Source organism: Podarcis liolepis (genome assembly GCF_965112155.1).
Source record: "Podarcis liolepis genome assembly, chromosome: 15".
Lineage (NCBI taxonomy): Eukaryota > Metazoa > Chordata > Lepidosauria > Squamata > Lacertidae > Podarcis > Podarcis liolepis.
The window spans coordinates 1,911,828-1,938,671 of record NC_139566.1 but is presented as its reverse complement, the minus strand read 5'-3'; the positions used below and the strand labels follow the sequence as shown (position 1 = coordinate 1,938,671).

Below are 26,844 nucleotides of genomic sequence, written 5' to 3'. Positions count from 1 at the left end.
ACTGCGCCGCCTTCCTCTGCATTTGAACTTGGCGCGCGCGCCCAACCTTCCACTTTCCTCTCAACCGTTTCTTCGCTCCCCGATGGAGGTGTGGCCATCCCCGACTCATGTCCTCCCTCCTGTGGAGGTGTGGCCACTCCTGACTCATGTCCTCCCTCCTGTGGTGAGCTGCCAGCGCTTCCCCCCTGGCTCCCTTCCTCTTCCCTGCTTCCTGGCGGTGACGCTGGTCCCGATTTCCAGCTGCTCCCCCCTGAGTCCTCTCTGGCTCTGTCTTCCTGGGGTGCCCCCCTAGACTCCCCCCTTGCCCTCGCCACTGGTGCTCCTTTCTGTGAATCCTCTGATTCACTGGAAAGACTAGGAGATCTCGGGTCGTCGTCGTCACTCATCTTTTCTTCTGCCTCCTCCCCTTCGCTCTCTGTTTCCTCCCTTGCCCGTGCTTCTGCTCCTAAACCCCTGACATTACCTTTAATAATGTCACTCCTGGAGTAAGGAAACAGACCACTTTTGTCTGTTAAAAATGGGCATCTTCAGCTATGGGGAATGATCCAGGAACCTGTACAACCAAACACTAACCCTAAATACTGGAATGGAGAGATAGGGAAGAGCCCTGTGACCTTCATTAGGGCACTGCAGGGCCTGGCCAGGGCTCAGTTCATGGCCAGGGTTTAGGTGGGGTCAAATGCTCAGAAACCCTTTTAGGAGTTGCATCTGAGTGTCTCCTGTCATGTTCTGTAGCTGGTTATATTTTTCTCTGCCCCTGCAGATTTTCTGCGTAAGTGAGGAATGTTACATGAGTTCCACAGCACTTTGGAAATCCTGTCTTCCTATCTTTTCTGACCCAGAAGCAGACACATATACCTCAGAAGATGAACAGACCAAGGGTTTGGAGGAGCAGGCATGTCTCTTGGAACCAGTGCAAGTGATTGTTTTGAGGCAACGTTGACAGTTCACCTGGCACAATGGCCAGAGCTTCCCAGTCAGGAGCAGGGGCACCCCCCTCCTCAATAGATGGAGTGCCCCCTTGTCAACAAATGAAGTACCCCTCCATCATCAGCCAGAGCACCCCCTCATCCTCGGCTGGAGATTTCTCTGTTTGCAGTTGCAGTATCCTCTCCCCAACAGCTGGAGCACCCCCCTTGTCAACTGCCAGGTGTCATGGACAGGATGTTTTGGAGGAGGCACCAGCTGGGGAACCCCTGAAGGAAGAAGGCTCGGAGCCAGAGGATTTTGGGAGGGATGACAATGAGTGGTCAGAGGGAGAAGAGGGAGCAAACTGGGAGGAGGTGTCAGAAGCTGAAGAGGTAACAGGGTTTAATGAGCAGGAAGAAGCGGTGGCAGAGAGGAGTCCAGAATCAGAGGCAGAATCAGAGGCTGGAGAGGAGGCAGGCCATGAGGTAGAGATGAGGCAGGCTGCTGAAGAAGGCAGGGAGTCTCCCTCTCCTGCTGTGACCAGCTCCCCTCCCTCCAGAACATGAAGAGGAATGAAGACAGCAGAGCAAAGAGAGACAAGCCAGAGCACCCCCTCAACAGCCAGAGCACACACACAACCATCATCAGCACCCAAGAACCTGGGCGCCTAAGTTCTTTTTGAAAATTTACTTTTATTCAAGATTCTCTTGGTTTATAAAAGTACATACCTTGTCTCATTTTTCAGGTTGCACAGTCGTCTGTTTTTGTAAAGTTTTTATTAGAAATTTCAACATAACATTTTATCAAAAGGCATATCACCCTTAGTCCCCCCCCTATTTTTCCCCTCCCCCTCCCAAGAAAGAACCCCCCCTCCCCTCCTCCCGCAACTTCCCTCAGCTCCTCTCTGGTTTTTCAATACATGTAATTCTCTGCATATTATAAAATTGTAAAGAACCTTAATTTATCTAGCCATATGTTCTTAATAATAAATTTGTGAATGTTTATTCACAACTTGCCAAGGAGTCCAGTTCATTTTGTTGTTTCTTTAAGTACTTTGTAAAAGGTTCCCATTCTTCTTTAAAGTCACAGTTGTCCTTGTCACACAGTTTGTGTGTCAATTTTACCAATTCCGCATAGCCCATCAGTTTCTCTTGCCACAGTTCTTTAGTCAGGATTTCCTCATTCTTCCATCCTTGTGCTATTAAGACTCTTGCTGCCGTTGTCGCATACATGAAAATGTTCTTGAATTTCCTTGGCAGGTCTTTTCCTACAATCCCTAACAGAAATGCTTCAGGTTTTTTAACAAATGTTAATTGGAACATTTTCTTCAACTCATCATATATCATTGCCCAAAATTTCCTAATTTTGCTACAGTCCCACCACATATGGTAAAATGTCCCTTCTTTTTCCTTACATTTCCAACACATGTTTGAACCAGTTTTATACATTCTTCCTATCTGCACTGGTGTTATATACCATCTATACATCATTTTCATATAATTTTCTTTCAACAGAGAACAATCTGTAAATTTTAAATCAGTTTTCCACAATCTTTCCCAATCCTCAAACATTATATGATGACCTATATCTTTTGCCCATTTAATCATGACTGATTTCACCTCTTCGTCTTTTGTTTCCCATTCTAGCAGAATACTAGCTTTCCTTTCCTAGCAGAAAGCAACTTTCCTTTCCTTTCTACAACTTGCTTCTGAAATCTAGATGTCGTATAGCTAAATCCTTTCTTTTGGTCTTCTTTATAAATCTCATGTAGTTGCCAATAGTGTAACCAACTCTGAAAATGATCTTTTATTTCTTCATAATCTCTTAATTTTTACAGAGGGGAACCTAAATTGAAATCAATGGAAAGTGTAAGGAGCCTTGTTATAGAATGGCTACAATATCATCAGTTACGTGAAATGTTTGACATAGAAGAAATGGTTTTTTGGGACCAAAGCTCACAATTTGAAAAATAACTTATACAAAACAAAGAAAAACTTTTATCTAAAATGTACAATCTGTTATTAGATTGGGAAGCAAAAGATGAGCTCGTCAAAGCTTCTATGACACATGGAGCAATAGACATAGGATACAACATAGATTTTAATCGTTGGGAAAAACTTTGGAAGAACGATCTGAAGCTTTCAGCATGTTATTCTTTGAAGGAGAATTATTTGAAAATGATTTGCAGATGGTATTTAGCTCCAAGTAGACTTGCTAAGATGTATAAGACTGAATCTGATAAGTGGAGACATTGCACTGGAGACACAATGAGATTGAGGGAATGTTCTTTCATATGTGGTGGACCTGTAAAATAGTAAAAGAGTATTGGGAAATGATCCATAATGAATTGAAAAAAATGTTCAAAAGTACCTTTCCAAAAACAACAACACTGGAGTCCTTTTTGTTGGGGATAGTTCAGATAGAAATCCCCAGGTGTCAAAAAAGGCTATTTATGTTTGCCACTACTGCTGCCTATGTTTTCTTAACCCAGAAATGGAAATTGAGAGAGATACCAACTAAAGAAGAATGGCAACTTAAACTGATGAAATATGCGCAGCTTGAAGACCTAACAAATAGAATAAGAGAACAAGAAGAACATACATTTAAAGAAGATTGGAAAATACTTGTTGAATATATGGGGGGCGGGAATTGTGTACACTTGAAAACTTTGGCAGCATTACGGTAAATTCAACAGTGTAAATAAGTTTGGATGGATGTATGAATGGAATACTGAATGGTTTGGTTTATGTATTGTAAATTATACAGGGATTATATAGATAATTTATTACGGTCGGAGACCAGCTTATAAAACACACTTGTGCGTACAAGCCCAGAAGGAAAAAAAAACATTTAAAACAATGTACAACAATAAATTTAAAATTTATAAATGCGATAACTGTATAGACACTTAAAACTTTTAGATAAGTTACTGCAGAGAGATGACCCAGAGTCACCCATGGAACTGATTTTGGGGGATTTTCTTAACGAACTAGTTTGTGTTGGCAGATGGTCTGTGCCTATGGATCTGTACACAGAAACTGGCGACCATCCGGGTCATCTTATGTACAGGGATTTATGGTATGCAAATTGAACCATGAAAAGAGAAGAAGGGAAGTCATTGATGTTTTAAACTGTAAAACTGAAAACTTAAAAATTACACAGACACAAACAAAGAAATCAGGCATGGCTCTCACTCTCTGGCTTCTGCCACCAGCCTGCTTTTAGCCCAGCTCTCACACACTCAACTCTTTCTCACTGCCAGCCAGGTGAGGGAGAAGGCTGACCCATTTGCCCTCTGGCATAAGCAGCTTCCTTTGTTATACTAATGACCTTAATCAATATACTTAGGTGGCAACTTTAACCCTTGTCTAGTTAATTCAACAATGGAATCCTGGCGCCGTTGCCAGCACTGTTTAGTTTTAGGGTACGTTTGGTACCACCAGTACTGATGGCCAGGAGGGGTCTTTGGTGGTTCTCTCCCCTGATGGTCTCTTAATGGGATCTCTAGCACCATCTTCAAGAAGGGTGCCTTCTCCTCCAGGTCCTTGGCTTCATTCCCTGAAGATTCTGGGTCTGATACAGAGTCAGAACAGACAGAAGGACAGGATTTCCAGAGTGGTGGGGAACTCGCTGTAACTTCCGTTCTGTCCCAGAAAACCTGCAGGAGCAGAGAGAACCAGAACCAGCTATAGAACAAAACAGGAGAGATTCAGATGCAGCTACTTTAAAATGTCCCTGAGGATTTGTACCCACCTAAATAAACTTGGGGAAGAAAGGGGATCTGGCAAAGCCCAATGGTACCCTAAGAAAGATCACAGACACCTTCTCTATACAATATTTCCACTCATTATGGGTTAGCATTTCGTTGTACAGGTTCCTGGATCACTCACGCTAAGTTGGGGTGTAGTTGTCCATTTTTAGCAGACAAAAGGAGGCAGTTTGCTTCTGCTGACCGTGACATTTTTAAAGTCAAGGTCCATGTCTCACTTGTTGTTTCATATTCCAGTTGGAATTGATGATACAATTAGCATTTTAGAAGGCATCCAGAGTAGCTGCTGAGTGGAGAATGCAATCCTGCTGGGGACTGTTCTACATGCACCTTTCGCTGTGAAGAAGCAGAATCCTGCAGACAGAAGGACTGAATGCTCTGCTCACCAGTGGGTGAGAGGAGGGTTTAATCCTGCTCAGTTTGACTGTGCATGCATGTTCCCCTGATGGGAATTGGCTCTTTGCAGAGGCTGCCTCCCTCTCCTTCATGAATTGTATGAACTGGATTCCTGTTCACAAAAACCTATGCCATAATACAGGTGAAATGTCATAATAATGCCTTATGCCAGGGGTCAGCCACCTTTTTCAGCCATGGGCCGGTCCACTGTCCCTCAGAGCATGTGGGGGACCGGACTATATTTTGAAGAAAAAAATGAACAAATTCCTATGCCCTACAGATAACCCAGAGATGCATTTTAAATAAAAGGACACATTCTACTCATGCTGATTCCCGGACCGTCCGCAGGCCGGATTTAGAAGTCAATTGGGCTAGATCCGGCCCCTTGGTCTTAGGGTGCCTACCCCTGCCTTATGCCACAATAAATTTCCCATTTCCCCCTGACCTAGGGAATAGGGACCAGACTCACCCTGAACAGCTAAAAGAGGCTCCTGGGAGGCCACTGGGACATTGCTGGAACAATTCTTGGATTGGGGCAACTGGCTAAAATGTTCTAAAGTGTTCTAAATGGTTCTAATTTTGGTTCCCCTGTTTCATTTTTTCAGGTTGGTGTCGGTTAAATGTTTAGTTGGGGTTGGCAGTTACTTTGATTTGGATATAACTGCAAACTGTTTGTTGTTGTTGTTTTCTATTGATTTATTGGTTTTGGTTGCTTGTATAGGATTCCCCCCCCCCCCAATATTTGATGTTTTGTTGTGTTTTTATATATGTTGTAAGTCACCCAGAGTGGCTGAGGACACCCAGCCAGATGGGCAGGGTATAAATTTAAATCAATCAACCAACCTCTTGATCAGTGAGTTGGGTAAGGGAGAGGGGTAGTTGTGGCTTAGTCTTGTTGCCTGTTTGTAATCTGTTTTGTGTGGTGTTGTTTTTTCAAAATAAGAACAGATCACAATTGTAACGATTTTATAATTATTAGATCCGAACCATCATCCCTTCACCACTTCACAAGCTCATCTCACCTGATTATCACCATCTTGTTGTGGACTTCTTGCTAAGTTCCGGTGTGCAGAAGAGCTCTCCATGTCCTCTGGTATCGACGAGTGAATATCTGAAGAGACATATTATTTATTCCATGGCATGGACCAACTTCTGCCTCTCAAAATAAGCAAAAGTAAAGTAAAGGTGTGTTTGACAAGCAGCCTCCATCTCAGGTGAGGCAGGAAACAGATTGAAAGAGATGGCCCTACCTCTTTTCTTCTTTTTGAATTTTCGCTTCCTCCTCCTTCTTGTCCACATCACTGCAGCCACCATCATGAACAGCAACATGACAGCTGCAATGGAGATAATGATATGTCTCTGGCGTCTGACCTGTACACCTGGAATGTGCAATGAGAGTCTCTTGAAATATTCTCTAATAACAACCACCAAAGTGACCTTCCTGCATGACTTGGAAGGGTCAACAAATGTGCCAGTCTGTTCCATTTGTATTGACTTTATTGGATTACTTTGGCACAGAGTTTAGGTCCATCACTTTGGTTTGCATTTCATTTCCCCCTATCGTTTTATTTTTATTTTTCATTTACAAACTGTATTGCAACCAACAATTGCCCAATTCGTTCATGATAAAATAAGGTAAAACACAGAGATTCAGAAGATCACATACCCAGGAAGCCAAAAGCAATTCAACCATTTCTACAAATCACAGAATTGGAGAGGTGGAGGGTCATTTAGTCCCACCCCCTGCAATTCAGGAAGCTTTGGTCCAACATGGGGCTCAAACCTTCAACCCTGAGATTAAGAATTTCATGCTCTACCAGCTGAACTATCCCACTTAAAAGCAGCTATTCCTCCATACACTGACTAGGTCACACTTGCTCACCATCATCACCTGGGCAAATTTTGAGCAAGTCAAAGGAGGCATTCTTTTGGTCAACTGAATTAGTAAGCAGGCAGGTGAACGCCGAGTCCAAAGAGTCTTTTCGCCAGAAGACACGGAGATTCCTTCCACTGTCAGAAAGCTGATACTCGTACAGGCTGTTTCCTAATGCCCTTGGGGGATTCCCTCTTTTCCATGAGATACTGAACTCTTCCTTTCTAGGTGCCTGGCACTGCAGGGTCACACTGCATCCCTCCGAAGTCTGGGAGACTTCCTGAAAGTGTATCTGTGGTGTTGGCACTGGCTCTGTGAAACACAAATGAAATCAGCACAAGGGTTATGTCCCAACCCTCCCAGTACCTTTGTAGGGAAATGGTGCTGATCCCATTCCATGAGCCAAACAGTGAAAGCAAATGGGATCCTCCTAATTGAGGGTCTTGGTTGTGCACAGGCACTCAAGGCACACCAAGGGTTAATTTAGTTGGAGGGGTGTAACCCAAGCCCTAGCCCTAGCCCTGGGATCATGCCAGGCTGACTGGGCCAATCGCCTGGAGGTGGCATGATCCCAGGGGCTGTTAAGAATGACAGCATGATGTAATGGGGGGCACTTGCTTCGCATTGCCGAACACCCGCCCTCGCTCCCTTGTGTTAGGCAGTTTCGCTTTGGCCTTGCTTTGGTTTGGGTCACCTGTTTTGGAACAGGGGTTTGGTAGGATTTTTTCCATTTGGCAGATTGGCTATAGCCACTTGGTTTTCGCCTACCCCCTCAGCAATCGTCACAACTTGCAAGGCGGTGGTTAGGCATTGGCTCATTGAAATGTGGGGGAGGGGAGGTATTTGGGTCTTGTCCAAAGTCAGCTTGGGGGGCTAGGGCCATGCCAGGACCACAGGAACCCCGGGGTGAGCTTCAGTTGCTCTTCATCGATGTTGCTCCCTCGTTTGGTTTACCCTTTTAGACTACCAATCAGAAAGGTGGAGTCCGCTATAGTTCGGAGCCAGTGCCTAAGCCAATACCGCTCACATGGTTGAATTGAATAAAGTTGTGGCCAAAATTTGCCCAAAAACTAAAATAAGTGTCAGTGTGAAGGGGCTGGGATCCTGGGGGCCTTGAAGCGCAATAACGTACCATAAACTGTGAGGCTGAAACTCTGTTCTTGAAACTGTGACTTAGTAAACCAGATGCGAACATTGTAGATCCCACTGTCATCCAACTCCAGGTCTTTGATCCTCAGTGTTGTCTCGTCCACCATGTCTAGCCGTTGTCCAAACCGGTTGGAGGGACTTTGTTGCTCCAGTTTCCCATGACTGAATTCTCCCAACCAAAATCCCAGGCCACCCCTTTGTGGTAGAAAGTCCCATTCCATTTTCTCCACTGTTATTCCTTGAGATACATTGGCAGGAAACAAGACTGATCCTCCCAGGATTCCCTTCACTTGATGTGTTGGATTCCCCACTGCAGGGGTTAAAGTTTCTAGTGAGCGGAGGGTGGTGGGGGAGGAGATACAAACAAAGGGGGAAATTAGTATCATTATCGTTTTGAGCTCCTTATCCATCTTCCATCATGAGGTCCCAGAGGTGGTGACAACAATTTAAAATGCAGCATTAAAATGTAATAGGAAGGGTCCAAAAATTATATTGCAGGTGTCACAGAGCATCTCTGTGGGGAGGGACACCCCTGCAGCTTGCCACAAAGAAGGTCCTCTCCTGGGCTGACTCTCCCCCCAAATGTTTGAGGAAGGTGAAACTAGTCTCTCAGGTATTTGGGACCTAAATAAAAGAAAGTTTACAATATCCAATATTAATTTTAACTGTTGCTGAATTGTACATTGAGGCACTGGAAATGCCCAACTCACTTGTTTAACAATTACTACATTCTCTTAGCTGTCCAAACATTGTGGCCCTTCACTGGAAGAGAAGGACATTGTTACAAGTCCAAAGTTACATTCCAAAATTCAAGTGCTCTTTGTTCCCCAGCAATAGGCATCTATCTGGTTTCCAGGAACTGGGATCCAGAAAAACTCAGAGAGAAGATTGGTCCATGTGATTAAAATAAAATAATTTGAGTTCTGAACTTCATCTGTAAATAAAGCAATCAATTAAACACTTAAAGCTGTGCTTTTGTCATATTTTGAGGAACATTGGGCTCTGTGTAATTGTCACAAGGAAATATTCTGAGAAAGAAGTAGAATTTCCCTACACAGGGAACAAAAGCTCATTTATTTCAGTTAACAAGATTTATATACTGCCTGTTTGTAAGAAAGTCTCAAGGCAGAATCAGAGCTGTGCAAAATGTCTGTTGAAAACTCAACACAGAAAGCTCTAACCCAGTGAAAAATTATGCATAAGCAGCAATCTAAAAACCATCTGCATGCGTGTTTCAGGAAAAAATGATTATGCACAATTTTTTGTGAAACCGAGATAAGTTTATACAGAGTTCAGAAAAGCAACTGACTCTGTTCCACCAGGATCCCCAGTTGCCTTTTCCTGCTCATTGGTTGGCTCCTCTAATTCACTGCTTGCTCTTAACTGACATTTATTTTGTATTAGTTAATGACTGACAAAATCCTGCAGGAAAACATTTCTGCCCTAGAGACGAGGTCGACTTGCAGTCATCATATCCTGTGCTTTTATTTCGCTCCACTGCACACCTTCATCATACACGCAGATTGTCCCCCCCAAGTTCAGCTCAGTAACAAATAATACACACATGATTAAACTCTCAAAAGCGTTCTCTGGGAGCTTCCTTTGAAGCCAGGGGGAGGTTCCAGCTGGGGAGAGAAGACCCTGAGTGCTAGTAACCAATATTGCCAATAATTTTCCCCTTCATGACAAATCAAACTCACAGTGCCCCTCCATGCATTTAGGTGGGGTTTCTTTATTTTTTGTTTTGTTTTTGAGAGAGAAAGCAGTGAAGTCCTTACCCAAGGAAGAGTAGAGCAGTAGTCTGAAGAAGAGGTCTTCTGCGAGAAAAGTCCACCACCGTATCTCTCCAGAGGCGCAGAGAGCCATGAGCGACAGTGAGGCACCAGACTGTTTCTGGGAGTCACAGATGGGGAGACTTGCTGCTGTTGAGCTCTGGTCCTGTCTGTGCACGTCCCATTGTGGCATCTGTTTCACCACCATGAGGAGAACAACTTCATTTTTCTGCACAGGATAGGTGCTCTAAAATAAGCCTGTTCATCCATCTTATAAGCATTGCCCAAGTACAGAGTCTTATCAGCAAGAGTCATGAACTTTCAAACACAACGGTCGGCTCCTTCCTTCCTCCCACTCCCCAGCAAATCATATCCTCCTCTTCAAACCAGGAAGGCTGTCTGTGCTCGCTCTCCCTCTCCTTCTCATCCAAGCAAAACTGTGTTTCCCCTTCATTGTTTCTGACTCCTCCTTTCAGGGCTCTTTGTTCCTCCCCTTATAAACCAGGAAGGATCAGCGGAGGAGGAGAAAGAGGGTGTGAGCTCAGGGTGAGAGCTTCTTTGTTCTTAAACACCTGCCTGTGTGCCTGTTAAAGGTTTCTGTTTAGAATAGGTGTTTGATTCTCACCCACATCTGGAGACCACCAACCTTTCAGAGTCTTGCAAAACCCTTGCAAAGGAGAAAAACAGTTGCAAATGTGCAGCAGCAGCAACAACAGCAGCAGTGGAGACTGTTCCCTGAGGATGAGTGGGGCACTGCCTTTGCCAGCCCGTCCTTAGCCTAAAGTTACCAGGTGTTTTTTTTTGTAAGAATCTAGGGACACTTTTTTTCTTGAAAAGAGAAAAAAAAGTGATTAAAAAAGTTTTGTTTTTTTAAATAAAGTAATACCTTCTCTTCTGTGGTCTCCTCTGTCGTGCGGCCTTCCTCTGGACCCTAGCCTGCTTTATTGGAGTGCTAGCTGCCAAGGAGTAGGCTCAGCTCAGACCTGGGCTCAGCCACTTGTCCTTGCCCTCCCAGGGCTCTCCTACCTCTCCTCCCTAGTGGCGGCGGCAGTAGCAGTGAAGCAAGGTCAGGGCTCCCCTCTTTTTTTCCTCCTTCCTCTTCCTCTCTCTTCCTTCTTCTACTCTCCTCCTTCTCCCTGCATCGGCTCTGGGTTTTTCCTGGCCCCAGAGCACCGCTGGGTAGTTGGCTAGGTGGCTGGGCACTCTTTCTGGCTCAATTTGGGTTGTAGGGGGTGTGTGCATGTCAGTTGTTCTCCCAGTTGATGCACCAGGGATCCCCGATTCCCCCTCGGCAGTGGTGGTGGCACCCCAGAGCCAGCCTGGTAGCGCAGTTGGCTCTGGCTGGCTTCAGGAGCTCCTCGCTGCTGTGGGGCCCACCATTTTGCCTTGCCAGAAGTCCCCATATGCTTTGTCTTGTGCCATTGAATCAATCACACAACATTCATTCCCTACTAATAAATCTACAACAATTAAAATATAAATCCAGGGACATTAAATGAAATCCGGGGACATTCTGGGGACAGATTTTGTCCAGGGAAAGATTTGTAAATCTGGGGACTGTTCCTGGGAAATGGGGACGTCTGGTAACCATACCTTAGCCAGTCCCCACCTGTCTTCTTTTTCACTTTCAATGAGCCCTGGCACTGCCTCCTCCTTAGTATCTGTGTTACTCTTGTACCTTTCAGTCAGGCGGATTGTCCTACAAACTGAGCTCAGTAACAAAGATTTCTGTCATTGCCCCACCCTCTCCAGGAACCGGGTGCTGGTAACCAAGATCAGCTGTTTCAGTTACTGTCCTCTTGATTGGTATTGATTGAGTTTATTTATATGCATCTGTTCCTCAATGAGCTGTGCCCAAAGTGGCTCACAGCAAACATTCAAATCATTTTAAAAAACACAGAGCACTGGAAATACAAAAGTACAAAATACAGAATATGACAGTAAATTTTTTTTAAAAATGACAGAAATAAACAATTTGGCAAACACAGAATAAAATCCCCAACCCCCAGCCCACAAAAAAATGGAGGCTTAAGTACATGGATACAAAGCAACACAAGAGTTAACTGACAATGAAGTTTCTTTTTTTATATATATAAATGTTTATTAAGGTTTTCACAATATTAGAAAATGAAAAATAAAAAATAAAAGAGACTTAAAAGCAATTCAATCTTTCCATCACTTATCTTTCATTTGCTTGTTTCCTGGACCTCCTCATACCTCCCTTTTTTGTATTCCAGTTCAATTTATTAGTTCAGCAATTCCTTTCCCTCCTTATTTTATCCTGATCTTTAATCTTAAAATATTATAGCATTTAATTTTTGCCTATTAAAAATCCATTTTTTCATATTCTTTTGTACCATTACAGCTAGAAACCACAACTTCAATCCAACATCATTCTAACATTTATTCATTTTGCAGTATTTCTGTAAATAGTCTTTAAATTTCTTCCAATCTGACAATGAAGTTTCTGGCACTGGTCTTGCTACACTCCAAGCAGGCTGGTTTAAATACAGTTCAGAGGGGAGGGGAAGATGGCTTACAACTGCCTTCCCATATCCTTCTCCAGAGAGAGGAGTCTGGCAGCTGAAAGAGGCAAATGTTGGGGAGGACAAAGATGCTCAGTCTCTTCCACAGCCTCCTGAAGAAACCAGCTGCTGGCACAGGTCTTATTGCTCTTCAGGACAAAGCAGTGTGGGACTTACCCAGAAGAAAGTACAGCAACATTCTGAACAGGAAACGACTGCACAAAAAGCTCATGTTTGCTTCTCTACGGAAGTGTGTTTCTGGGTGTGGAATGTGGGGGAGGAGGAGAATTGCTGTTTGTAAAGATTGGCTAATAAGAAAAGTCTTCTGATAGATCTGGGCACAGACCAAGCAATGAAAAACACTGGCAGCTTTTGCAGACTGTAAGAAATTTAGCAACATGGAAAAGCATTGCAATTGCCCAGATTTTTATCTCCTTGAAGAAAGTTCAAAGAAGCAAAATTCATATGTCACTGAACCCCCCCCCCCCAGGAATATTCATATGCCCCCGAACCCCAATTAACTCCAGAGGCAGATCAGGAAAATCAGAACATAAGAAGATCCTGTCAACGGCTCCCCTAGCCTGGCGTCCTGTTCTTCTCACAATGGCCAGCCAGATGCCTGTGGGAAAATTCATGAATATTTCTGACCAGGAATACAGGGAGCCTCAGACGTGGCTGCTGCTGGTGGAGAGTTGATTTCTCCTCATTGGTACAGCAACAGGCTCCTGCTTTTATTCCCAGGGATAAGAAAACCTGCAGTGCACAGCCCCAAAGCTCCCTCTAAGAGGGAAATAGTGCAAACTAATTGATAAGTTTGTCCACAGTCATGCAGGCTGAAAAAACTGTGCGCTAAAAATGAGAAATGCACACCAGGTGCCCACACAGAAATTCGGAAATTTCGGTTGCAGGTCTTCTCTTTTACGCTATGACGACATGAGGCATTACTATTTCTGTATCTGTGTTCAGTAACCCCTGATTCTTTTAGCATATTGTTTGACTCATAGAATGGTAGAGTTGGAAGGGCTCCCAAGGGTCATCTAGTCCAACCCCCTTCAATGCAGGAATCTTAGCTAAACCATTCATGGCAGATGAAATCCACACTGGTCTGAATACTGATTTGCTGTTCAGCATTCTATTGATATGTACAAACATGCATGTACTGGGAAAACGTGTGCACATCAGTGCATGGATGTTTTGTATGCATAAATCATAAAGTGCACAAAGCAATACAAACATTAGTGAAAATAAAACAAAATGTGTTAAATTAAGTAAAATTGCTTTGCTAAAATGGAGGGGAGGGGACATGGGACCCTGTGGACACCAGGGAAGGTCTCTGTGGGCAAATGTGCCTCCAGGGTCTCTAGCCCAGCTTATTTTGAGACGTTCAGGGGAGAGCAAGCCACTCTGGGGTGGATATGGGGGTGCAGAAGCTGGGATCCTGCCCCACTTGTTGAACTTCTCTCTCTCTCTCCTTTTGAAACATGACACCTGGAGAACGTCTCTGTTTTAAGACAAAATACACATTCAAGCTTCTCACAAACTCTCCCTCTCCTCCCTCATCGGAGACCACAACCACATCCTACAGTCAGATAATGGGTAAGGAGAATAAGCAAAGAAAGAACAAAACAAAGATGGAACCAAAGAGCAAGAAGAACTGTGGATTTATAATTACTAGAGAAACCCAGGTACTTGACTGCCAAGTGACGGGAACTGTCAGTTTGCGGACTTTGATTTTTGTTACAGTGAATTGCTACATCTGAGTGCTTTTGGACTAGTTACTTTGAAACATTATTTTTAAGGCACTTTTCCTGAAACATTGTATGCATTGGACTCATCCCTGCACTCTGAAAGGGGAATTTTAAGGTCTTATAGAAACTTTTAACTGTTTGGACATTATTGGTATTTCTTTGTTCACTTTGCTTCCCTGAGAACTTTTTGGAACTCCCCCTACTGGATTGGATTTACAATTGTGACTGGTATTTTTCCGCTCTCCTCCTTTGGCAATTTGTTGTTTACTCTGGGCTTGTGGATTCCCAGGGGAAGACATACAATTTGACCTTGGCACGTAGACAGGACTGGAATGAGTGGCACTGGGAAAACAAGACTTGCTAAAGCGAAAGCTAAACAACTGACTCAATCAACATTGACTTCCCAGGTGCGTAGATCATCGGTTTCCAGTTTTGGAACCAGAAGAAATAGAAACTGAGTTGACCTCATTAGAAGGCATGGCAGCTGGAGGAGAAACAGTATTAGAAATTTTTTTGGAGAAATTGGAACTACTGGACAAGAAAGTGGATGCACAGTCGGCTAAGATTGATCAAAACACTGCCAGCCTAAACAAATTAACTGAACAAGCTACCCTGCATGCACAATCAATTGGGAAGCTTTTTGAAGCTACCAAATAGAATCGTCAATTGGCCGAGGCAGCCAACCAGAAAGTGGATGCAGTAAAGGAAGAGGTTAGACCACTGCACAAACAGGTGGGTGAACATCAGGCCTACCTGTCTATGATCGAATTGCGCTCCAGGGAAACCAATCTGAGGCTGAGAGCACTTTTAGAGAAGATGGAACCAAAGAGCAAGAAGAACTGGCTCATGTATAAATGTCACAATGTTTGCTTTGCACTTCCAAGGGATCAATCTTTCAGTGTTGGAAGCACTACTCTTTGGAACTCCCTGCTTATTGACACCAGACAAGCACCCTCACTCTGCTGCTGTTAAATATTTGCCTCGCTCCTTTTTAGTCTCCCTGGTAGGGAAAATATGTCTCCATGCCAAAAGAAAGTCTCTTTGTTTTGCCAGGGAGTAGAGTGAAAACAACCTTTTCAAATTTTTTTAACCCCTTGAATTCTTCCACGTTTCCGGAATACAATTTAGAATTAAATGCCATTCCCCTAAATAACTATTTCTTTTTATTACTCTTGCTGTAAATATCCTCACCTCACCCAAAATGAGTGAAAACAACCTTGTGCTCCAGTCCAATGTATTGTTGCAAAAGTCTGGTACCCAGTTGAGGCAAGAGTACATGGGACCCCAGGCACCCAAAGAGGGTCTGTGTTCCTTTGGAGAATGGAAGACACAGCAGAGGCTGCTGTAGATTTAAGAAATAGGGTTTATTCAGCCATTTACACCTTCAGTTTACATGGAAGGAGTCCAAGCTCAATAGGAAAAGAAAGGCAAGGCAAGGCACCTGGGTTGAAGAAGCCAGAGACATGTGCTGTTTCCAGCAACAGTAAAGCTCAAGGGGATTGTCTTATATACTCTGTGTGCAGCTGGTGATGAAGGCATTTCTGGGACTCCTTGCATTCAAGGAGACCCCAACTATAGTCACTGGATAAGTCTGGGTATGTTGCTCTCTGTCCTGGTCACAAGACCTTTGGGGCCAGTTTTGAAGGCTGCTGGGGAGGCTGTAGCTCCGGCTCAACTAGCAGCATTGAGAGATCAGCAATGGGTCTTTCTCCTGAGGGACCCTCAGTGAATTCCTCAGCAGTGGCTCCTGGAGATGTGCCTGACCTCTCATGCAATGTTCAATCTCTGAGGACTCTGTTTCTGAGACTGTACAAGAAGTGAGAGAAGGAAAGGATTCCCTGGGTAGTGTGGAACTGCGTGAGAATTCCTCTTTCTCCAAGTCAACCTGCAGGGTTGGTCTCTGGGATTCAGTGTTCAATCTGCATTGGAGAGAAAATATGTCAGGAGGGACTCTGGGGATGCAACTCCTAAAAAGAATTTCTGGGTATTTGGGCCAACCTGAACCCTGGAGAAAATTAAAGTTTTGTCCAAGTCCAGAGTTCTCCAAGAAAGGATACCAATTTGCCTAAAAGTGAGCATCTTCCCTGCACCTCACTTCCAGCCTCTGTGGGTACCTTTTTCATTCCACTGCCTCCTGGAGAACTTGCCATACCTAAGTCCATAAGAGAGCGGATGGAATTACCCATTTTGAATTGACAAAAGTATGTCATTTCCACTCTCCAGCACTCAGTTATTATCAATGATAAAATTAGTATTTTGGGAAGAGTCCAGAACAGCTCGTGAGGGGAGAGCGCAATCTTGTTGGGTTCACTGGGGGAAGGATGTGGGAAGCAGAGCCCTGCAGCCAGAGGCCTGAATTCTTCATTCACTATTAGGAGAGCGGTGGGTTCAATTCTGTTCACTTTAACAGGGCATGGATGTTCCACTGATGGGAACAGGCTCTTGGCACAAGCTGCCTGCCTCCCCTTGTGCCATAATCAATTGGTTAAGTCTTTTTGGGTCACTGGCCTGTTTTTGTTTTTTCAATCCAAATAACAATTATTGGTCCCAATGAAAATGTCAGGGACATTCCCATTCTGAAAGACAGTGAGGATCTGAAGAGGAGGGAGGAGAAGCTGAAAGGAGTAGAAATGAAAGTCCTACACACAGTGAGAAGGAGATAAGCCTCCATTGCTCTGGCATGCTGCCTTTGGGCCGTCTTAAGCAAATCAGGTGCCGTGGTGCAAAGAGCCCTCCAGCACCCCCCCTGGCAACTCCAAAACAAGGGAGGGGGCAGTGGAAAATATCCTCTGCCTCCCCCACTGCCCCGATCCCTGGCGTGGTGCCAGCGATCAAGCAGGAAAACATGCGGTGGACATGCTCTCCAGTGTTGGGGCACCCAGGAAGGCAGCCTGGGCAGTCTGCACACCGCCTTTTGCCAGGAAGCAGGAGGACAAAAACTGGGATCAGGGCCGTCTTTAGCAGATGCAGAGGTCTGGGAGCTCTGCGAGGATCCCTCTCCTCCTCCAGAGGCTTGGGAAGGAAGCTGAATGCCTGCCATATAGTTGGCGGGGCGCAGCTGGCGGGCGTGCAGGGAAAGAAGTGGCCTCCCAAATGTTATAAATGCCTCCCAAATGTATCAGATGATTTCAGTGGTAGATAAAAACAATCACCCCATCATTACTTTGCACACCGATCATCGCACCTCATGATCACCCACCATATTCTGTGTGGCTCCTGAGCTCTGGATACTCTCCTCTTTCTCTCGCATCAGAGTGAATATCTGTGGAGTGCGAAATGAGACACATTATTGAGTCCATGGCACTGACCAGTCTCTGTCTCTCAGGATAAGCAAAAGAAAGGTGGAGGTATATTTGGCAGGAAGTCCCCATCTCAGGAGAGATGGGAAGATCAATAGAGATGGTCCTACCTCTTCTATGCCTTTCTAATCTGATCTTCAAGAACATCCAATTCACCTTCACCATCACCATCAGCATCACCATCACCATAAGAAATATGAGGGAAGGGATAAGCCATGGACTCCAACTCAAGGGTCCAAACTGTCCACCTACAATGTGTGCGAATGTTTATATTATTTAGCAGAGTATAAATGATCCCTTGTCTGAGTTTATGCAGGTTGCTAACTTGTTTGAGTCCTATCAATAATTATACCTTCCTGGTTGATAATCCCTTTCCATCCCTCTTAAAAAACACACACACACATGAATCTGAATCATATTAACATATACTAGTTTACTTTCAGATTCATTCAGGTATACAGAGTTGTTCCTGAAGGCAGGCTTAGGTTACATAACAGATAAACTATATACTAGATTGGAGTGAGCCATGAGAAGACTGCATCCAAGCAGTTACCAGTTAACACTCCTAGCAGCAACTGACCAACCAAGTGACAAAACTGCCTGCCCCCCAGAGGCAGTTAGGACTCTTGGAATGTTGGCCTTGACTGACAGCTTTATATCCCACACAATGAACAATAAGAGTTTCTCAAAACATACTCTAATAACAATTGCCAGAATGCGTCTCACAGAATCATAGAATTGTAGAGTTGGAAGGGACAACTAGAGTCATCTAGTCCATCCCTCTGTGTTGCAGGAATCTTTGGCCCAAGATGTGGTTTGATCCCATGATCCCAAGACTCAGAGCCTCATGCTCACACCTGGCTGAGAGCAGTAGAATAAATAACAAGAGATAAACAAGTGTTTCTAATCTTTTTCCTTTGTATTGCAATGATTTGGGCTGTGAATGCCTGTTGGACACACTGCTCTGAATCCATTTCTTAGGAAAAGGAGAAGATGGGGACAGCAGCAGCAATTCACAGGATCAGATCCGTCTTCAAGGAGCTCTGTGTATGCTCCATTTCTGCTTACAAGCACTCAAAAAGCAGCATTTATAAATACAAACACATCTCCCCAAACCCCTCATGTTAAGGGCTAGTCTGCCTTTTTGCCACCACAAAGACCTCCTCTGCATAATGAAGGAAAGGATATATTGCTCACCTTCATCACTCTGGCAGATGTTGAGCAAGTCAAAGGAGGCTCCCTTTTGGTCAACAGGATTGCTGACCAGGCAGGTGAATTTGGAGCCCAAAGAACTGCTCCTGTAGAAGACACGGAGCTCTCGGCCATTGTCGGAAACCAGGTACTGATTCACACTCTTTTCTAAGGCCTTGTGTGGACCCCCTGTTTCCCAGGAGACCTTGAGCTCTTCCCTTCCAGGTGTGAGGCATTGCAAGGTCACATTACATCCACCTGGAGTCTTGGATTCCACTTGGTGGTCTATCTGTGGTGTTGGCACTGGCTCTGTGGAACACAAATGAAAGCAACATAAAATTTGTGTCCCACTACTCTCAATAACTGCATACGAAAAATGACACCAATCAGGAACCTTGTGCAGAACAGTGAAATGGTTGCTTGTCATAGAAGGTTAGATTGAAACCATTGGTCTGTGGAAAACAAATGTAATCAGCATGAGGTTTGCACCCCTCCCCTCCCAGGACCTATGTAGAGAAATGGTGCTGATCCTATTCCATGAGCCAAACATTGAGAGCAATCACTAACCATAAACAGTGAGGCTGAAACTCTGTTCTTGAAACTGTGCCTTAGTAAACCAGATGCGAGCATTGTAGATCCCACTGTCATCCAACTCCAGGTCTTTGATCCTCAGTGTTGTCTTGTCCACCATGTCTAGCCGTTGTCCAAACTGGTTGGTGGGACTTTGTTGCTCCAGTTTCCCATGACTGAATTCCCCCAGCCAATAGCCCAGGCCACCACTTTGGGGTAGAAAGTCCCATTCCATTTTTTCCACTCTTATTCCTTCAGATCCATTGGCAAAAAACAAGACTGATCCTCCCAGGATTCCCTTCACCTGATGGGTTGGATTCCCCACTGCATGGCTTAAAGTTTCTAGTAAGGGGAGGGTGGGGGAGGGAGGAGATACAAACAAAGGTGAAAATTAATATCATTATCGTTTTGAGCTCCTTATCCATCTTCCATCATGAGGTCCCAGAGGAGGTTACAACAATTTAAAATGCAGCATTAAAACATAGGCAGGAGGGTCCAAAAATTATATTGCAGTTGTGAATGGTAGGGAAAGGAGGTGGATCTTCATCATATAATGGAAACTCTACACAAAAGGTGTCGGGTGCAACTCTGTGGGGAGGGACTTCTACAGTTTAGCAGCCTGTCACAAAGAAGGTCCTCTCCTGGGCTGGCACTCCCCCAACTGTTTGAGGGAGGTGAAACTACCAAGTGTGCCCCTAGTTTTAACAGCTGAGATGGACTATGGGGAAGAAAGTAGTCTCTCAGGTATTCGGGACCAAAATCCACTAAAGTTTACAATGTCCAAGATCAGTCTTAACTGTTGCTGAATTGTACTTTGAGCCACTAGAACTGCCCAACTCTCTCTAGCTAAACATTTACTGCATTCCCCTAGCTGTTATAGCAACGTGGCCCTTTACGGTAAGAGAAGGAAGTTGTCGCAAGCCCAAAGTTACATTCCAAGAATCAAGTCCTGGTGTCCAGGAACTGGGATCCAGAAAAACTCAGACAGAAAATTGGCCCATAATTTTTATTTTTATTTTAAGTAAACGGTTTAGAAATAAAATATTGTGAGGTCTGAACGTCATCTGTATCTAAAGCAATCAATTAAACACTTAAATCTTTTCAAAGCTGCCCACTGGTCAAATTTTGGGGAAACTGACTCTGTTCCACCAAGATCCCCAGTTGCCTTTTCCTGCTCATTGCTTGGCTCCTCTAATTCACTGTTTGCTCTAAACTGACATTTATTTTGTGTTGGTGAAAAACTGACACATCATAGGAAAATATCCCGCAGGAAAACATTTCTGCCCTAGAGATGAGGTCAACCTGCAGTCACCATATCCTGTGCTTTTATTCCATTCCACTCCACACCTTTAGGGGAGGTGATCACCACCATCATACACACAAATTGTCCCACCCCAATTTCTGCTCAGTAACAAATATTACACATACAATTGAACTCTCAAAAGCGTTCTGTTGGAGCTTCCTTTGAAGCCAACCAGGGTGTTCTGGGAGGGTTCCATCTGGGGAGAGGAGACCCTGAGTGCTAGTAACCAATACTGCCAAACATTTATCTCTTCATAACAATGCATATAGGTGGGTTGCTTGTGGTTTCTGAGTGAGAGAGAGAGAGAAAGAAAGCAGTGAAGTCCTTACCCAAGGAAGAGTACAGCAATAGTCTGAAGAAGAGGCCTTCTGCAAGAAAAATCCTCCATCGTATCTCTCCAGAGGTGCAGAGAGCCATGAGCAGAAGTGGGGCACCAGACTAACAGTTTCTGGGACTCACAGATGGGGAGACTTGCTGCTGTTGAGCTCAGCTCCTGCCTATGGGCATTGAGTCATCTGTTTCACCACCCTGAGAAGGACAGCTTCATTTGTCTGCACAGGATAGGTGCTGTAAAATAAGCCATTTCATCCATCTTATACTGAGTACAGGGTCTTATTCACAAGAGTCGTGAACTTGCGAACAGAACGTCAGCTCCGTCTGTCCTCTCGCTTACCAGCAGATCAGATCCTCCTCTTTATACCAGCAAGGCCATCTATGCTCACTTTCTTTGTTCCTCCCCTTATACCAGGAAGGATCAGAGAAGTTACAGGTACAAAGGTAATTCCAAGCAAGAACCAGGGGAGGAGGAGGAGTGTGTGACCTCAGGGTGCTTCCTTGTGTGTTATACACCTGCCTGTGTGCCTGTTAAAGGTTTCTGTTAAGAATAGGTGTTTGATTCTCACCAGCATTTGGAGACCACCAACCTTTCAGAGTTCTGCAGCTAAACGCTTGCAAAGAAGACAAACAGTTGCAAATGTGCAGAAACACATTCCAGGAGTGGAGACTGTTCCCTCCCTTAGGATAGCGTCCACCTGTCCTTAACCATTCCCCACCTGTTTTCCTTTCTTACTTTCTACCGGCCTCCCACTTGACCCTTCCTCCTTAGTATCTGTGTTCCTCTTGTAGTTCTCAGTAGGGCAGGCAGTGAGAGAACTAGAATTAGTTGGCTCTACCCAGTGCTTTAAAAAAAATAATTTTTTAGGTGTACTCTCATTTTGACTCAAGATAATCACCATTTTATAGTTCAAATCAGGAAAAATAAATACAGTAAATGGACAAAAGTACAAAGATTCACAAAATGTTTAGGGGTATGTGCACCCCTGAGTCCCCACAGGGGAAAAAAGCACTGACCTGACCTATCATAGGCTACAGTGGTACTCTTTAACTTCTGCCTTCATCATATGCACATATTATTCTATGATCTGAGCTCAAAGAACACAGGTCACTATGGCATTGCCCCACCCTCACTAGGAACTGGGTGCTAGTAAACAAGATCACTTGGCTCAGATACTTCCCTCTTGATTGGGATTGATTGAGTTTATTTATACGTGTCCCTTCCACAATGGGTTCACAGCAAACATTCAAAACACGAAAAGACAGAGCATTGGAAGTACAAATGTATGGAATATGGAATATGACAGTAAATACCGCCCCCTCAAAAAAAAAAAATCCAAGCTTAAGTAAATAAATACAAAGCAACATAAGCGTTAACTGAGAATAACTGGCTTAAATACAGTTCAGAGGGGAGGGGAAGATGGCATGCAGCTGTCTCCCATATCCTTCTCCAGACCTTTCTAGGATCCTCCCTCTGGCAGGCTCATTGAGCTCCCCAGGATCTGTCCCAGGCTAGCCGGTCCCTCTGGGGCTTCTCCTCCATGTCCCCAGCCTCATCTGGCCAGCGCCCCCACCCCTTGGGTCCATGAACAGCCACCATGATTGTTTGGGCCAGAATGAGAAAGCAGTGGTGGAAAGGAGAAGGTCTGGTGGGGTGGGGGCTCTTGTCAGTGGAATGTGAGCCCCCAGCAGGTCCCAAAACACATTGACCCTGAGATGGGGAGGCAGCTTTCAGGGAGGGGGCCTATTCTTTAGATGAGCTCAGCATTGTCAGTTTCTTTCCCCTTCATGACAAAGCAAACCTATACATTGTCCCCCTATGCCAGGCTTCCCCAAACTGGGCCCTCCAGATGTTTTGGGACTGCAACTCCCATCATCCCTGACCACTGGTCCTGTCAGCTAGGGATGGTGGGAGTTGTACTCCCAAAACATCTGGAGGGCCAAGTTTGGGGATGCCTGCCCTATGCATTCAGCTTTTCCTACCCAGGGACTTACCCAGGGAAGAGAAGGTCCATGGGCCAAAGGAGAGAAGGACCACGTGGCTCCTGCATTTATTCTCAGGCACAAGAAAAGCTGTAGTGCACAGCCCCAAAGCTCCCTCTAAGAGAGAAATAGTGCGAAGTAACTGACAAGCTTCTTCACAGCCACCCAGGCTGAGAAAGCTGTGAGCTAAAAACAGGAAATGCGCACCAGGTGCCCACACAGAAATTCAATTCAAGTTTCAGTTCTTATATTTTACACTATGACGACTTGAGGCGTTACCTTTTCTGTGTACAGTGGTACCTCGGGTTACATACGCTACAGGTTACATATGCTTCCGGTTACAGACTCCACTAACCCAGAAATAGTGCTTCAGGTTAAGAACTTTTCTTCAGGATGAGAACAGAAATTGTGCTTCAGCGGTGTGGCAGCAGCAGGAGGCCCCATTAGCTAAAGTGGTGCTTCAGGTTAAGGACAGTTTCAGGTTAAGAACGGACCTCCGGAACGAATTAAGTACTTAACCCGAGGTACCACTGTATATGTTTAGTAATCCCCTGTTGATTTTAACATTTAGTTTGAATCATAGGATTGCGGATTTTGAATGGCTCCCAAGGGTCATCTAGACCAACCCCCTGCAGTGCAGGAATCCATGACAGATGAAATCCACACTTGTCTGAATTTTGCTTTGCTGTTCACCAGCAATTAATATATACAAACATGCATGTACTAGGAAAATATGTGCACATCAGTGCATGAATGTTTTGTATGCACTAATCATAATGTGCGCAAAGCAATACAAGCATTAGTGAAAATAAAACAAAATGTGTTAAATTAACTAAAATTGCTTTGCTTAAATGTAGGAGAGGAGAGATGGGACCCTGTGGACACCAGGAAGGATCTCTGTAGGCAAATGTGCCTCCAGGGCCTCTAGCCCAGCTTATTTTGAGAAGTTCAGAGGAGAGCAAGCCACTCTGGGGTGGATATGGGTGGAGCTGAAGCTGGGATCCTGCCCCACTTGTTGAACTTGTGACTCTCTCTCTCTCTCCTTTTGAAACATGGCACCTGGAGAACTTCTCTGCCTTAAGACAAAATACACGTTCAAGCTTCTCACAAACTCTCCACCTCATCCCACAGTCAGATGAGGGGTGAGGTTGGCAGCACTACTCTTTGGAAACTCCCTGTTTATTGACACCAGACAAGCACCGTCACTCTGCTGTTGTTAAATATTTGCCTCACTCCTTTTTAGTCTCCCTGGTAGGGAAATATGTCTCCTTCCCAAAAATTAAATCCCTTTTGTGGATGTTTTGCCAGGAAGAAGAGGGAAATAACCTTGCACTCCAGTCCAATGTATTGTTGCAAAAGTCGGGTGCCTGCTCCTCTCTCTGCCCAGCGGAGGCAAGAGCCCATGGGATCCCAAGCACCACACAGGGTCTGTGTTCCTTTGGAGAATGGAAGACACGGCAGAGACTGCTGTAGCTTTAAGAAATAGGGTTTATTCACCCATTTACACCTTCAGACTACATAGAGGGAGTCCGAGCTCAATAAGAAAAGAGAGTAGACTGATCCTCCTCCTCTTCAAACCAGGAAGGCTCTCTGTGCTCGCTTTTCCTCCCCATCTCATCCAAGCAAGACAGTGTATTCCCTCCTTTGTTTCTGACTCCTTTCACTGCTCTGTGTTCCTCCCCTTATAAACCAGGAAGGATCAGTGGAGGAAGAGAAGGAGTGTGTGAGCTCAGGGTGTTCCTCTCTGTCTTATACACCAGCCTCTCAAAGGATCTCTCTCCCACAGCGGCATGGGGGAGAGTTGCGCCCCCCTGATGACTGGCAGTGCACAGCTACGGCCACCCCAACACTAACCATGGTAATTTCGGGGGGCTGGGTGCACCCCGGCACCGCATATGGTAAACACGGCCCTGCCTCCCCTTGTGCCATAATCAATTTCTAAGGTCTTTTGATCAGGAGGTTTGGGTCACTGGCCTGTTTTTGTTTTCTTTCATACAAATAAGTGTTCTTAGTTTTAATGTAAATACAAGAGCAACATAAACTACAGTAACTTGTTCAGTGATGCAATCTTATCAAGTTTCATATGCAGTACACAAGCAATACATTTATTTATCTACTGTCAAATCAAGTAGCCTCTCCACAGAGATTCTTATGTTGTGGATGGAATAAAAGTACCGTATTTTTCGCTCTATAACACGCACCTGACCATAACACGCACATAGTTTTTAGAGGAGGAAAATCCGTAGGTATGCCACCCATAGGCATTTCCTCCATAACACGCACAGACATTTCCCCTTACTTTCTAGGAGGAAAAAAGTGAGTGTTATGGTGCAAAAAATACGGTATATTCTGTCTCATTTGATAAGGGATAAGAATGGAAGCCAGGTCTTGCCAAAAGTGTCTGTTTTTGAAGTGCCTTTAACTACCCAACTATGGCTAAGTAAGGAGTTCTGGTAGAGCCACATTCAAAATGTTATTTTTCCCCAGATTCCAAATGGAATCTATAGGTTGTTTCCAGTATTAAGCTATTGTAAATCAGACTGCTGATAATAGTAAAAATAAACAAGGAAAGGAAAGGAAAGGCGCCTGGGTTGAAGAAGCCAGAGACCTCTGCTGTTTCCACCCACATGGAAGCTCAAGAAGATTGTCTTATATACCCTGCTTGCAGCTGGTGATGAAGGCATTTCTGGGACTCCTGGCTCTCAAGGAGACCCCAACTGTAGCCGCTGGATAAATCTTGGTATGTTGCTCTCTGTCCTGCTCACAAGACTTTTGGGGCCAGTGTTTAAGGCTGCTGGATAGGCTGTAGCTCAATGAATTCCTTCGCAGTGGCTACAGGAGATGTGCCTGATCTCCCGCATTGGTCTGTGGTATTCAGTGTTCCATCAGTCTCTGAGGGCTCTGTTTCTGAGACTTCATAAGAACTGAGAGAAGGAAAGGTTTCCCTGGGTTGTATGGAGCAGATTGAGAATTCCTCTTTGTCCGAGTCAACCTGCAAGGTTGGTGTATGGGATGCAGAGTTCAATCAGCATTGAGGCCAGCTCTTCCATCTCCTTGGCAATGTTGGCCTGCAACGTTACCTCTGCAGGGACCTCTTGGCAAATAGGAGGTGCTGCTCCCATGCTTCTTTCTGATGTAGGTCTTTATGCATTTCTTGATCCATTGCAGATTTTTATCTCTCCGCCTCCCCTGTTCCTGATGTGTATCTTCACTCATCCAATCTTTCCTGTGCTGTTTCCATCAACAGGGAGGCTGAAGAAGAGTGCCTTAGACGCTCTTGGCTGGTGCTGGTGATGATGGCATTTCTGGAACTCCTTGCTCTCAAGGAGACCCCTTCCATAATCACTGGATAAGTCTTTCTATCTTGCTTTTTGGCCTGGTCAGGGGACTTTGGGAGCCAGTGTTGAAGGCTGCTGGGGAGGCTGTAGCTCCGGCTCAACTGGCAGCATTGAGAGATCAGCAATGGGTCTGTCCCCTGAGGGACCCTCGGTGAATTCCTCAGCAGGGGCTCCTGGAGATGTGCCTGACCTCTCATGTAATGTTCAGTCTCTGAGGGCTCTGTTTCTGAGACTGTACAAGAAGTGAGAGAAGGAAAGCATTTTCTGGATCGTGTGGAACTTCTTGAGAATTCCTCCTTCTCTGAATCAACCTGCAGGGTTGGTCTGTGGGATTCAGTGTTCAATCTGCATTGGAGAGAAAATATGACAGGAGGAACTCTGGGGATTCGACTCCTAAAAGAATTTCTGGGCTTTTGGGCCCACCCGAACCCAGGAGAAAATTAAAGTCCTGTCCAAGTCCAGCGCTCTCCAAGAAGATATACCAATTTGCCTAAAAGCAGGCATCTCCCCTGAACCTCGGTTCCACTCTTTAGGGCTAACTTTTTAGTTACACTGGATAACTTGTCATGACTAAGTTCATTAGAGAGTGGATGGAATTGCCCATTTTTGAATTGACCAAATTATGTCATTTCTATTCCCTAGGACTCAGTTATTATCAAAGATAAAATTAGTATTTTCAGAAGAGC

At 44.7% G+C, this 26,844-nt stretch overlaps 1 protein-coding gene across 1 annotated transcript in view; it reads right to left on the bottom strand.

Annotated features, from left to right (window-relative positions):
- Positions 1 to 1,581: 1,581 nt before the first annotated feature.
- Positions 1,582 to 26,844, bottom strand: part of LOC310694144 (hemicentin-1-like) — a 107,101-nt gene continuing 81,838 nt past the window's right edge. Inside the window, exons 10-16 of the mRNA XM_083476931.1 lie at positions 19,199 to 19,543; positions 18,638 to 18,940; positions 8,080 to 8,424; positions 6,957 to 7,259; positions 6,325 to 6,453; positions 6,097 to 6,185; positions 1,582 to 4,567 (exon numbers count right to left, since the gene is read on the bottom strand). Coding sequence (XP_083333057.1) covers positions 4,241 to 4,567; positions 6,097 to 6,185; positions 6,325 to 6,453; positions 6,957 to 7,259; positions 8,080 to 8,424; positions 18,638 to 18,940; positions 19,199 to 19,543 — 1,841 coding nt within the window. The 3' untranslated portion in view covers positions 1,582 to 4,240. The remainder of the gene's footprint in view (positions 4,568 to 6,096; positions 6,186 to 6,324; positions 6,454 to 6,956; positions 7,260 to 8,079; positions 8,425 to 18,637; positions 18,941 to 19,198; positions 19,544 to 26,844) is intronic.